Raw genomic sequence first — 13766 nt, 5'->3', positions numbered from 1 at the left:
GAGAACTCAAACTGGAATAATGTTTTCATGAAGTAATTACCCATTTATCAATTGAGAGTGACAGAAATGAATCAATTTCTTCTATTGACTGCCATTTGAATTTGCTACATATGGTAGGAAAAAAGAGAGGAATGAAATTGAGCTGAATGAAATAAAACTTATTTCTGTGACAAATGCCCAAAGGATCTAAATGCTAATTAGGGAACTGACACAATGTAACTGCCTTGGAGATGTTATACCCATCTTGAAATGGTGAAACAAAGCTGAAGTGATTTGCCTCCGGTCATTCAGAAAGCAATGACAGAAATTAAGTCTTTCTAACTGCGTGCTCCAAATAACCTCTCCTTGTTCCCAAGCAGTATTTTTGCAAAAAGTAATCTGGCAAATATTTTGCTAGCTTTTCCCTTATTTTTCAAAGTGTGACTTTCCTTTAACTCAACTGGCAAGCTCTAACAGCTAATGACCTGGAAGCCTTATACAGCAATGCAGGCTTTTCTGAGCATTCTTCATTTAAACATAATTTCATCTCTATAAAAAAAAAAAAAACACCCCAAAAACCCCCCCCCCCCAAAAAAAATCAAACAAACAAACAAACAAAAAAAACCAAACCAAAAACACCAACAAAAAACAAAAAAATCCCTCCCCCACAAAACACATAAAAACATTATAGTTAAAAAGAGAGGATTATATGTCTGTATTCTACACACATAGATAATTTACTTAAATTTTTCTATATATGAGTATGTGCATATATACATCTTGTAAATTTATAAAGATATTCCTTATCAGTCAAATATCATTTTATCATCCCTAAGAAGGTGGAAAAAAAAGGAATAAATATACCTATCCTATCCCCTCTTTAGTCCTCTCTACTCTCTATTTCTTTCTCAAATACAAGAATTGTACAGTGAGATTATCATTTCTTCCAACAGCTCCTAAGAAGTGGGTTGTCTCTTTAAAAGAAACAAAAAACCAACAACCTAGTTTAGTGGCACAGACTTGCATTTTGCCCTCTCATTTTGCACAACTGTTTACAAAGTCTGCAGCTTGATCATCACATTGTCTAATTGTGAAGCCTTTGCTGCAGAGAAGCAAAATGTGTCAGCGTTAAGGCCTTCCTTTCCATATCAAATTTGACAGCAGGTGGGTTGATCTCTCATCTTCATACTGCGGATGATTTCATCCCTGCTGTTGCCTCCCTCTTTGCATTTCTTTAAACTTTCATTTTTGACTTCAAAAGTGAATTAGTGACTAAAGCATAATCAGTGTGTGGAAAATGCGGGAGTGGAAAGTGTACTCTGTGTTCTCATCAAAAACTCTGAAACTCATTTCTCCCTCCAAATCTGAACTTTTGCATCTCTGCTTCACTTCCCCCAGATCTTCTGTGTAGTTCATTAGGTGCCTACTCTCTACCATGTACAAAAGGACTGAGAGGCAGCTTCGAAAGCATCATCCAAACAGTAGCGGCTGGTTTGGCAGAAGTGCATAAAAATTTTAATCTGGCCAGTTACATTTATCTTGTCCCCACTTCTCTTCAGTGGATATTTCATGCAGGGGAAAAATAAATAAATGAGTGGCTGAAGTTAAAACTGGAATGGTTTGTTGCAACCTGATACACTAAAAATTACATTTGCCCTCTATGCCTTTACTCCAATATGATTCAAAGGTTACAGAATACACTTCTGAATACATTTTATTCCCTAGATCTTTCTGGAGGTAGTAGGAAGACTAGAAAGCAGGTATACCAGAATAGCTGGCAACTCCCCAGTACAAAGGGAATTCTGAATCTAGGTTCCTGAATTTCTCCCCTACCTACTGCTAGCAAAGCAGCAGGTCAGAAGCGGAAAGGAGTCTGGAAAGGGCGCTACGCTTTTGGTAAGCTGAACATAAAATCATAGAATCATAGAATGGTGTGAGTTGGAAGGCACCTTGAAGTTCATCTTGTTCCAACCCCCCTGCCATGGGAAGGGACACCTTCCACTAGACCAGGGTGCTCAAAGCCCCATCCAACTTGGTCTAAAACACTCCCAGAGATGGGGTATTCACAGCTTCTCTGGACAACCTGTTCCAGTGCCTCACCACACCCCCAGTGAAGAGTTTCTTTCTAACACCTAATCTGAGCCTACTCTTTCAATTTAAAGCCATAACCTCTTGTCCTGTCAACAAGATGCACAGGTCACAGAGGGCATGATTAGAGCTCCAGCCATACTGCACTGTCAGCCCAGCCTGGGAGTTCAGAACCTATTACCCACAAAAAAATTAAGCTTAACCCCAGACATGGGGTAACATTTGAGATAATTTTTTCCTGTATATGTAAAACACAGCAAGTGAGAGGATTGGACCTACACACAAGAGGCATTGCAAAATGCAACAGGCTCATCAGAATTATTTAGCATGTAGCAGTTTTAGAAATTGAATACTCACTCTGCCAATCCAGCCAGTTGTACTTTCTTCCGTAAACTGTTTTTCCTAAGAATAAGAAAAAACAAACAATCCCACAACAATTATGTTTATTTTACATCAGGGTTTATTTCTACAAAGATAAACATACAGATATACTCTACTCCTTCCTAATTTCATCTACCATTGCAACTCTTCCTCCTAATGTCTCTTACCTCTGGACATGACCAAGAAGCATTTTCAAAGTCACAGATTGTGAGGACTGAAAAATTCTGAATTCTTCTGAGCCACTGCAGACAAATCCTTTCATCTGTCACCCATGTTACAACACTCAAATAATGATCACTGAAAACAGCAACAACATAAGATATTTAAAATCCTCTCTATAATAGCATACCATACAATTGCATTCAGCAATTCACTGAATGAGACTCATCTGGCTATTTTCATTTCAATCTATTCTTCAACAATAAACAATGATGCAAATGTAATTGAGCCATTTTTTCATCAATTGTTTTTGCTGCTAGAAGATGCCTTGGTTATTTTCAGAGATACAATAAAGAATTAGATGGCTCATACAAACCCACTTCCAGAAAGACTGCAATTAAATTTTAACAGCTATTCTCTAATGCATAAAATAATAGCTACTCCAGGCTGCTCATAAATCTTGTACTGTGTGCATCTAGAGGAAATTTTTCTGAATATTAAGTTGTATATGCCTTAGATTAAGCAATTTTATCCTTAGCTGCCTGAAGTTGGTTGCTTGTAATTATCTTCTGAATGGTAGATACTTTTGAACAATTGAGTAGTTATTTCTTTAGTTACAGTGGAGGGAGAGATCATACCAGAACCAGATATGACTATTTGAATATTTTACTTTCATCTTCAGAATACCACCCAGCTGACATGAGGGTGAAGTATCAGAAAAAAAAAATCATGAATATTTCTGTATATTAATTTTAAAAATGCACCACATAAAATTTAGTGGTTTTGTTTACCATAACGATCTGTTAGATGTACTGTCTTTTCTTATTTTAGATCTTTCCTATCTCCTTCAAGCCTTATGAACTAAAATAAAACAAACTTCCCCTCCAAGGCAAGTATACATTTTTAACCGTAATTTGCACATTTGACATAGTTCCAAGTTCACGTTCCCTTTTCCCCCAAAGTTAGTTAACAAAAATGTGTGGGAAGCTTTGTGATAAGAGTATCTTTCTGATCACTGCAGTTTGGGGAAGGAAACACCACAATTAGTGTGGATGGATTAAAAATATGTCAGCTGGTTATCAAAAGCATTCAGATTTATTTCTAGATTATAGTTTCAAATTCATGTTTGGAAAAGGTCTATTTCTGCATTTATATCTGACTGGGATGTCAGCAGGTCATTTAATTGCTACTGCCATTGAGTCTGCAGGAGCTTGTTTGTTAAAAAAAACAAACAAACAAAAAAAAAAACCCAAAAAAACCCCAAAAAAACAACACCATTCATCCTGTACCTATAATAGTGGTTTCCCCTGTTTGTGTAAGGGGAATTAGTCCCACACTTTTCATTCCTTCAAAGTGAGAGTTGTTAACAATTCTTGTGACTATAAGTCATTAATCAGACAAGATGAACATCACAAGGAAAACAAACAAAACAAATATTATTTATCGAGCTATTACAATAACTATCTCTCCCCTGTGAGAGTGGGAATGCACCTTCAGCACTCAACAATGCACAAAAGGTTAACTAAGTGGCAATTAATTCAAGTACAGTAATTTTGCACTGCCCTTCCTCATTTGTTGCTGAAAAGGGATACCCTCTAACTACTCTACTCAGAAGTCAGCTTATTCAAGGACAGATCATTTCAGACAAAAATGATCCATTCCCTTCATCCTCCTGCTGGCTAACAGGAGCCCCCTGCATCCATAGTGTCAAAACCAGTGTTTAAATGCTGGATAGATTTCATGCTGGTCATTCAAGCAGAGTGTCAGGTTTCAAGTACCATCATATGGCAAAGCATTGCCATTCCAGATTCTGGCAGTTTTTCTTGACAAATAAAACTCTTGCTCTGCAACATAAGTGAGCTGTGCCCCCTTCATATGTAGGGGTGAAACTGGTGCTCATCCAAGCTCTGGATAGTGCTGTAGCAGGCAAACATTTGCTGAGGCACTGCCCCTCAACATGCCCAACCAGGCAGGCAGAGTGAGGTATGCCACCAACTCAAACTCAGTTTTGCTCAAAATTTAGCTCCGTGGAAGTAAAAACAGAATTTTCCATCACAGAAACTAACCTTTCCTGTCACACAGTGGTGTACATATAAACACAATGTGAATATTCAATAGTTTGCACTTCCAGAAAAAACCTACCCAACAGCAACACAGCGCATTGGTCACCTTTTCCTACTCGTGTACCTTTGCTCTTGCAAAGTTCCCCAAGACTCGCTGTGGCCACCTCAACTTCTGCAGGACACATATGGTGAGACTTGACCATTATTTGGATCAGCCACTGGGAGAAGGAGTGAATTCTGATCCTTGAACTCATCGTTCAAGATTTATATTTGTATTAATCCTAACTGAGTGGAAAATCAATTGAAGCATGGATGAACTCCATGTAACTCACACCTCTGTTAGCCAGATGGGTGTGAGCCTGGAAGGTAGCTGATGGTTATTCTCTTCACATCAACTTCCTTAAGATATTAACAAAAGGTAAAAAAAACCTCTAAGACAGCAAAGATCTTAATCAGTACTGAGCAAAACGTAAAGGGTTTTTAATTCTGAGGCACTGGAATTCTGGAGGAAAACAAGGCACGACAGCTATCTAACATGCAGCTATTGCAGTGTGACTGTAAGGGAAGGATAGAGAACAACATATTCATAAGAACTTGCATCTCTGTTAACACATGGATGTTACACTGTGGTGCGGCTGAAACGGAAGAGTACTGATTTTCCAGTTATAGCTTTTTGGCCCCCATGTATAAAATGCTGGTTTTATGCATAAGCTAACAGACCTTTGTTTTTTTCTGGTTTATCAGTATAACCTGTGCTTTCATACCCATCATGTTTGTAACTGCAAACCTCTAAAACATTTCCACAATACTGTTAAAAAGAAAAAAACAAAACCCAAGATTTGGGATACCAAATTGTGTGCATGCACTTTAAATTGATGTAGCTGCTCTTTACAAAATACATTTATATCATGTTGTGCATTTCCAGTGGCATTTTGAGAAATACAATTTTCCATTTACTCTGAGAGGTGCTGATTTTCACCATCTTCCCAAAGAAAACAAACATTTTAAGTATAAATCTGAAGACAACCATGATACCTTGCCTTAGCATGAAGTCTGCTTCCAATGAAATCAAATCTTCACTTACCATTAAGGTTTTGTTTTGCTGGGTTTTTTTTTTTCCTCCAGTGAATAGAAATACATATATTATAATTTGATTATACGAAAACTTGCTCATATTAAAGTTGTACTGTGAAATGACTTCACCATAGTTAGACTCCACTGAATGTGATGAGCCAAGAACTTGTCACATTCTGAATATAACATACATGGAATATGCCATCTATATATAATCACTAGGAGGATAATCTCTGTGCAGATTTTCTCTGGTAAATCTTGTTGCTACCAGAGCCACATTACAGGGAAAAACTGCCATACACAGTGAATACAGGGAGGTCACATATAAAAGCTCCTCCTCTCCCATCAAAAGAAACAATCAAATATCAAATATTTAATCAAAATTTCTCACCTTGATTCTATTTCTGCAGGTGGAACAATTTCAACAGGGCTGGAAGCTGGAAGTGATGTGGTATCCACGATAAAGAATTGTACAGTTGGATTTGTAGCTCCTGCCTAAAAATAAAATTCTTCATTGTACTTTTGAAGAAAGAATATTCTTTGTGAAGTGTTTGAAATTATAAATGAATAAGTTACTACAGACAGAAAGGTAAAACCAACCAACTGCAAACATGTGAAAAGACAAGTTCCTAAATGCAGTTTTATGATTGATACATAAATGATCCTTTGTATTTTTCACACAGAAGTGTTAGTTATGTGTTTCTAGATAAGAAAGACTACTACATTTAGAAACAATCACAGGGCTTGCTGTATTTGACCAGATCTTGTCCTACATACCACACACAGTACCTAGAGAGAATCAAATCCATTGCTAACACACGGGAAAATGCTTCTCTGTGGAAGCAGCACCTTACAGGAACTAATCATATCACAGCTGCCTATATCCCAATCAAAGCTGTGACTGCAGCATGCCCTGCACTGTCTCTAATGCAATGCTGTGACAGCAAAAGAGCTGTGTCAGGAAGGGCTGTTTCTGTTGTAGTTAACCAGCCAAGTCCTCATGGTAACAGTCAGGCAGCTATACTTGATCCACCTCCAGAAGTCAGCAATATTCCAAACAAAAGGGGCTTGTAATAAAATCTGTAATTTAGATTGGCAATTCATTCTACACCTATGTCTCTTCTCAGGGGCCATGCTCAGGACAGAGCTGTCAGTGACCCCTCTAGGGGAGGCTCCAAGGGCACAGGCAAAGGCCACGTGCTCCAGGACCTTTGGGAAGGGTAGGGAGTGACCACAGCTGCTGCAGAGAAACATGAGCTTGGCACAAAGAGGGCAATTTTTCCACCAGGCAGCCATACCAGATGAGCAATAAACTGGCTGTATCACCTGTCCTGCACCATTAATCAAGAGTGAAAATATCTTCCTGGGATGGTCAGACCATTCTGGATTGGGGCGGGGCATGTTGATGCCTTTAGCCAACAACTCAACCCCTGAGTATAAAAACCCAGGGATGAACAGAAAGAACTAAAATAATGGACTTGAGATGATTTCACCCCATCTATTCCTTCCCAGCAATGGGGATGCCCAGCCCTGTGATGGTGAGTGTATTATGGAGGCCAACTATGAGAACATGTTTGTACTGACACTCAGCAGGGTATTGCAATTGTTGTACTCGAGGTGTAATTTGTACTTGCTTTACGTCTTAAATGCATTGCTCAGATAAATTAAAATCTGTGTAATATCAAATAACAGGTAAGTCCTGTATTAAACATGAAACCCCCTCCACATAGAGCACATGAAGGAACCCACTAAAGCACTGTGCACTCTGACTCTCACCCCATTCAGCCCAGTGCCAACTGTGCCAGCAGTGGGCATTAAGTCATGTGGAGAGGAGGGGGAAGGAGGAGCTCCTTGCACTACAGCTTTCACTCTTACAGCTAAAACTGGAAGAGCTTAAGGTGTGGGCAAAGAAACTCCCTTAGCAGATTCCTCCTCTTCCTTTCAATACAGGAAACTGAAAATGCTGTATTAGCTGAAGAAGATTCCATTATCAATACCATGCACAACCCTAACCTAATGTACATCTGCCGAATGCTTTGTAACAACTTAGCTCCCTGTGAGCTTTTTTATCTCAACATCTACGCACTACCTCTAAATTTTATAGTGAAACAACAAAACCTTAAATCATACTTTTTTTCCTCTTTTTTCTTTCCCCTGGAGATAATAAAATACTTTAACATTGCCAGATGCTGTTGACTTCAGAAAGAGTAATCACAGCAAGCTGTTGAGGAGAGACAGACAATATTTTCATTAGCAGGAACTGATTAAATGAGACTACTCTCTTAATGAAACTGCAGAACAAACATGTTTAATAAATAACACAGACCTTGGGATATGGGATTTTAATGGTCTTTGGATACTGCAAGGTGTCTTCAGAATAAAAGGAGTACTCTATAACAGGAACTTCTTTATCATTAAAAGATGCATATGCCAAAAAATTGCCATTTGGAGACCACCACAGAGCAGAATGGGTGCCAAACATTTCCTCTGAAAGAGATGCAAATGTATTTAAGTTATAATTGATAAGTCGGCTCTTCTATCCTAGGTGCTGTTCTCATTAGTTTTTAATAGGATTTTTTTTTTAATTGAAGTTCAGGTACTAAAATGCAGACTGTTTGGGTTCTGAAATGAGACATGAGATCAATGTTTATAATCTATCACGTGAATCTAATTCACACGGAAATTTCCAGTGACACAAAGCAAACTAGGCAAACTCATATATATTCTTAGACCCTCACACTAGCCAGGTATTAAGCCCAGATAAAGATGCATGTTTCTTTTAAAATACAGAGTTTGATTAATTTGAATTTTTCAGCGGTAAGGAATGAAATAATAATTACAATAAACCAAAGTTTTCACATAATAATGGAAAGTAAAACTTGCTTGTTGTAGTTACCTTCATAAACCCAGTCTGGTATTCCATTGAAAATTTTATTTTCTTCTCCATTTTGAGTGATTTGCACGGCTTCTGCTGTTGGTGAAGCTTTTACATAAATATTATTATTCCAAACATATGCCTGCAAAACATCATTGTGATAACAATTACTATTATAGTAAATCCTACTTCCTTTCTTTATTTCATCTACTGGGCAATTTAGAACAGATGACAAAAAACATCTTTAAAAGCTGCATTTCACCAAACAACCTTGATAATTAACAAACTTGGTATTACTAATACAATTACTAATACAGATCAGGGTGAGCAACATAACTTCAGGCATAGATGCAAAAAACCAAATAAAATATGAAAAGTGACATGACTACTTAAAGAGTTTTGAAAATCTTGCAATTCCATTTTCTCCGTAATACAAACTTATTTTCCTTCACCAGGAGTTGTTTTCCACTAATCTGTCTTTCAAAGAAAACAATCATTCATTGCGGCCTCAGTGCTGCCAACAGATCTGCAAAGATGGTACATTTCTTCAGTAGCATTCAGAACTCTAGTTTTTGGCACCTGCCTGCCTCTCCAATCACCCCTGGTTTTCACCTCCAATAACTGAACAACAGAGATTTATTCCAGAGCTTTGCTCCAAGATACAGAAACTCTTTTCTACTTGCTTTGCTTCTGTTGCTGGTCTTTATACTTGACATATAAATTCACTAAGCAATAAGAATAAATGCACACCACATTCTCCTGGGGCAGACTAACGCTCAACACAAGGAAGGCACAAGCCTTGCAAATGTGGTAGTTGACACCACTGACGTAGACTGGAGGGGAGGGGAGGAAGAAAACAACAGTGAGAAAGAGTACAAAACAGATTTTAATCCTCTAATCCCACTACATGCCTCCATCAAGTAAAACTTCATCAACTGTTGCGTAATTAGGAGATAAAAATCACACAGCGATGATTAAACAGACAGTTCTAATGGTGCTGTCTTTGAAAGGGATGAACTACTGTCTGCAACTGTAAAAACACAAAGTTCCTGTGCATTTGTGCATTTCATGACTGATGGGGCCACTAGTTACTTTCAGGAATGCATTTTCATTAAAGAACAAAACAAAACACACAGAGGAACTCTGGAATCTTTCCAGCTACAGCAGTCAATTTTGAAACTAGTTCAGCTACTTTACCTAGCAGTAGGAAAGTCCCAAAACCTCAAGGGTACAGACAACATGAGCTTCCATGTCATGTGTATGAAAATGACTCTTTATATAAGTTTCATTTTTCTTTACTAACCAGTTTATGACCAACAGGTGACCAGGATATGTACTGTGTATCATTAGGTAGTAGTCCATCATCTAAAATAGAACTGGAAAAACAAAACCAAAATGCAGCCAAGAGAAATCAGTGAAATGACATTTCAGTGCAAAATGCATGTTAAAACAACATTTTATGTGCAAAAATTACTGACCTGCTACTGAAATTATAGATGTGATATGAAGCTGTAAAGGAATGCCTCCACAACTGCAAAAGAATTATTTTAATAGTAAGAAAATAAATTTTACCAGGTTTCATATCTCTTGCAGCTTGAATTACCCCTAAATCTCTCCTTGTGATTTTTATTAAGATCGAGAGAACACAATGAACATACAAGGGTAACAGATCTCTACTAGGTTTAAGGAAAGACTAAAGAATTTCCGTTCTTCTGGGGTCATCACTTAAATACTCTGACTGAGGCCATTTACTGATTAAGGACAGAGATACAGATGCCAGAGATGCTGCAGATTTTCAGAAATCCTTGTAGCTACATGGCAGACTATCATCAGTGGCAGTTAATCCTCCTCCTTGTGCTTTACTGGCTCATTTGCTGTTTTCTGTCTCATTTTTCATGTTGTATTATTTAACTTGGCATCTTATGTTATAGTAGTTCTCACAAGTCCCAGCAGTATGTCTGCAGCAGTTCCTCCAGTACCAGGGTGACCTATTCCCATTCATATTGTCACAGAAATAAAACCCTTCTGTAAGAAATCTGCCTCTTGAAATCTGTATCGCTCTATGGGCACTTAACAGAGAGAAAGGGGATGATGATAATGCACACACATTCAAACATGTTCACTTTGTGGGGCTGGAGAGGTTTGATTTAGCCCACAGCACTGACATGTTGCAATAATGCTCCCTTCTAAGAGGGTTCTTGGAATATTTGCATGAAGATATAAACCAACAATTTAGTACTACACAGCCAGATGGCTATTACATAACAAGTGTCTACATACTCATGATTCATTTTGTTACTCTCTTTCTTTGCAATGAAGATTAATAATAACAGAACTTTCAATCACACTGTTATATAAAGGTTAAAATATTAAACATTAAAACAAAATTAACAGCATTAAAACAAAATTAACTCTTATGAATGCAACAAATAAAATACTACAGAGCAGTAAATTACAAGTAGAGGGGATGTGTAGGGTGGCTGGTAAAATATTAGGCATTTTGTGGCCCCTAATGATGTAGTGAAGAGTCCAGTAATTCTGAACACTTCAGAAAAACGAAAGCTAACTGGCTTAGGAGGACCCAGCATGGAAGGTAAAATTGAAAAAATTGATGACTGAGTGCACAGACTGTGTGTGACACAGTGCAAGAATTGCTCTGGGACAGGAAAGCCAGGACATGTAGACAGTGCTCAGTGACACAGTGCTCAAGTATTTGTACACTGCACAAGTTAGCACTGAACTTTTTAGAAACAGAACAGCCACCTCTCCAAAAAAAAAAAAAAAAAAAAGGAAAGAACAACAAAGTTAGCAGCTTCTCAGTGCACAAACTGCACAGCAAATGATCACCACCATTAGGCTTCTCAATTGGCACACAGAGCCAGGTTTTCATGCCACCTGGCATAAACGTGGGTTGACCTTGGTTGCTTGGTTCAGCACTGTGCCAGGATGAGGCATTCTGCTGCAGGCTTTTCATGTGCTCACTGACAGGAGGCAACAGGGACTCACAAGCCCACTCCAAGCACAAGCCTTCTTTGAAGCACATGCAGATTTTCATTCACCTCAGTTTTAAACTCTTACCTCCTACCACCACAATATAACAACCACATATATATATATAGCATACATATACAAGCAGATGTATAGCAGCATATCTACTCATCACTCCTCCTTACCCACACAACTCCTGGGAGAGCCATGCCTATCCTATCTACTCTCCTAGATTGTCTTCCCAGATAAACCATCCAGCCTTGCTCTCCTTGCTATAACTCTACATCTTCTTTTTATCCAGATCCTTTTTTTCCTCAGGCAGTCAACTCTCCTCTGCCAAGCTCACAGATAATACCAGTCTCTTCCCCTCCTGTCTGCTCAACTTGACTGCTCCCTTACATTCATCACATTCATCCATCCTCCTGCATTTCCCTCACGTTCTCCCAGCCTCTCAGTTGTTCCCAAACCTTTATTTTTGAGTTTCATCCTCAGTTGTAAAGTGCACTTGTACCTTTGTATAGCTGTATTGCAGAAGAGCAAACTTTTGGTCAGGAGACAATATAACAGTGCTTGCCTGGTACTTATCCTGTCAACAAAGGAAGGGAAAAAGAAACACATTAAACATTGATTCCATAGACTATGCAGAACAAAATATGAAATCCAATACCTTTCCCAATATCTGCATATATTACATGTAAGTAAACATACTAATGTTGTATTTGCCAGGATTACTGAGGATGTTCCGTTGTCAGCACTGACACACAGGATGTCCCCATTATCTGTTTTGTGAAGATACTGATTTCCTAAAAGCACAAGAGAGATGACAACAAAAAGTAAATGAAATGCTCATCAGTTACTTCAATTTTCCCTTTATGCTTTTAAGGAGGAAATAAATCCCAAAAATCTGGTAAATGCTGTGTTTCCCAATTCTACAATGAAAGGAGGCTTACAGCACGTGAATGTTCACAAAACGTAGTTGTGAAGCCCACAGCATCCACCTCCTAGCATCTCTTTCCCTTGGGGCACTAGGCGTTCTCAGAAGGAAAAGCAGCCTGTATCTCCCTGTTCTCTGGCAGCCTGATGCACAGGAAGCTGACACACCTCAGAGGGTAACATGCTTCTACCCTAAAGCACAGAAGTAAGTGTGCTCTTTTAGCAGTAGGAAGAATATAAGTTGCCATGAACATGAGCATGTTTCTAAGGCAAACAAGGAATCAATCCTTTGAGCTATGCACCATTCTGTAATGGCACTATTAAATAATTTGGCCTTCTTTCAGAATACAGTAGTCACCTCAGCACGAGGTGACCGCAGGTGGTACATCGCTGAAGGTAGTGCATTTTATGGACATTCAAGTTGTATGTATAAATGAATTACCTGAAATCCACTCCAAATTATATGTTTTGTACTTATAGTCATCATTCAAATAATTCTGTAGAGTATATGTTTTTCCTGAAGAGGTCTCTTCTGAAAGAAACAGACAGAAGAGAGATTCTGATCTTTGCTGCAAATTGTTCCACCCCAGCTTCTTAACCCAGCTACTAAGTGGGTTTTTGTTGCTGGTTATTAAAGTGTTTTAGCTAACTGTCTCTAAAGTAGCAGCAGTGGGAAGGCAATAAAACTTTATTGCAAGGTAAATTCAGCAAGCATAAAATAAGGGAGCATCAGCAAGGTCATTCAACAAACTCATGGAAATGAAAATACCTTTTTGACAGTGAAATAAATACCTTTTTGACTCTGGCTCTCTTACCTCAGCAAACATGTACTCCTCAAAAGCTGAAAAGAAGTGATCTTTGTGCCTTTCTCCCTGTGCTCACTCTAGGAAGTTCACTGTAAAACCCCAGTTGCTAATAGCTGCAATTGTGAATAATTTGCTTATCCTTAAGCTCAAATTTCAGAAATGCCTCAAATAAAAAAAAAAACTAAAAATCTGAGAAGCAGTAAAATATTCAGGGAAGGTCTAATAAAAAAAAAAATTTAAATAACAAACACTTCCTGATAAGATTATGATGAAATAATTGATTAAATATTTTTGCCTCTTTTGATGTAATTTTCACCAAGGTATCTTTAAGTTTATTTTAGCATTACAATTTTGACTGGAAAATTAAAGCCATGTAACTGGGTTAGTCTGAAAAGACCAAGTGAAACATTGAATCTAATT

General features: G+C 38.1%; 1 protein-coding gene across 1 annotated transcript in view; it reads right to left on the bottom strand.

The window, feature by feature from the left end:
- The window catches only part of DPP4 (dipeptidyl peptidase 4), a 40322-nt gene that overhangs the window by 18900 nt on the left and 7656 nt on the right, over window positions 1–13766 (bottom strand). Inside the window, exons 3-12 of the mRNA XM_053982928.1 lie at window positions 12983–13072; window positions 12316–12410; window positions 12119–12193; window positions 10098–10150; window positions 9923–9995; window positions 8641–8761; window positions 8071–8231; window positions 6136–6239; window positions 2616–2745; window positions 2425–2469 (exon numbers count right to left, since the gene is read on the bottom strand). Of these exons, the coding sequence (XP_053838903.1) occupies window positions 2425–2469; window positions 2616–2745; window positions 6136–6239; window positions 8071–8231; window positions 8641–8761; window positions 9923–9995; window positions 10098–10150; window positions 12119–12193; window positions 12316–12410; window positions 12983–13072 (947 nt within the window). The remainder of the gene's footprint in view (window positions 1–2424; window positions 2470–2615; window positions 2746–6135; window positions 6240–8070; window positions 8232–8640; window positions 8762–9922; window positions 9996–10097; window positions 10151–12118; window positions 12194–12315; window positions 12411–12982; window positions 13073–13766) is intronic.

This window comes from Vidua macroura, chromosome 7 (assembly GCF_024509145.1).
Source record: "Vidua macroura isolate BioBank_ID:100142 chromosome 7, ASM2450914v1, whole genome shotgun sequence".
NCBI lineage: Eukaryota > Metazoa > Chordata > Aves > Passeriformes > Viduidae > Vidua > Vidua macroura.
This window is presented reverse-complemented; position numbering and strand designations above follow the sequence as displayed.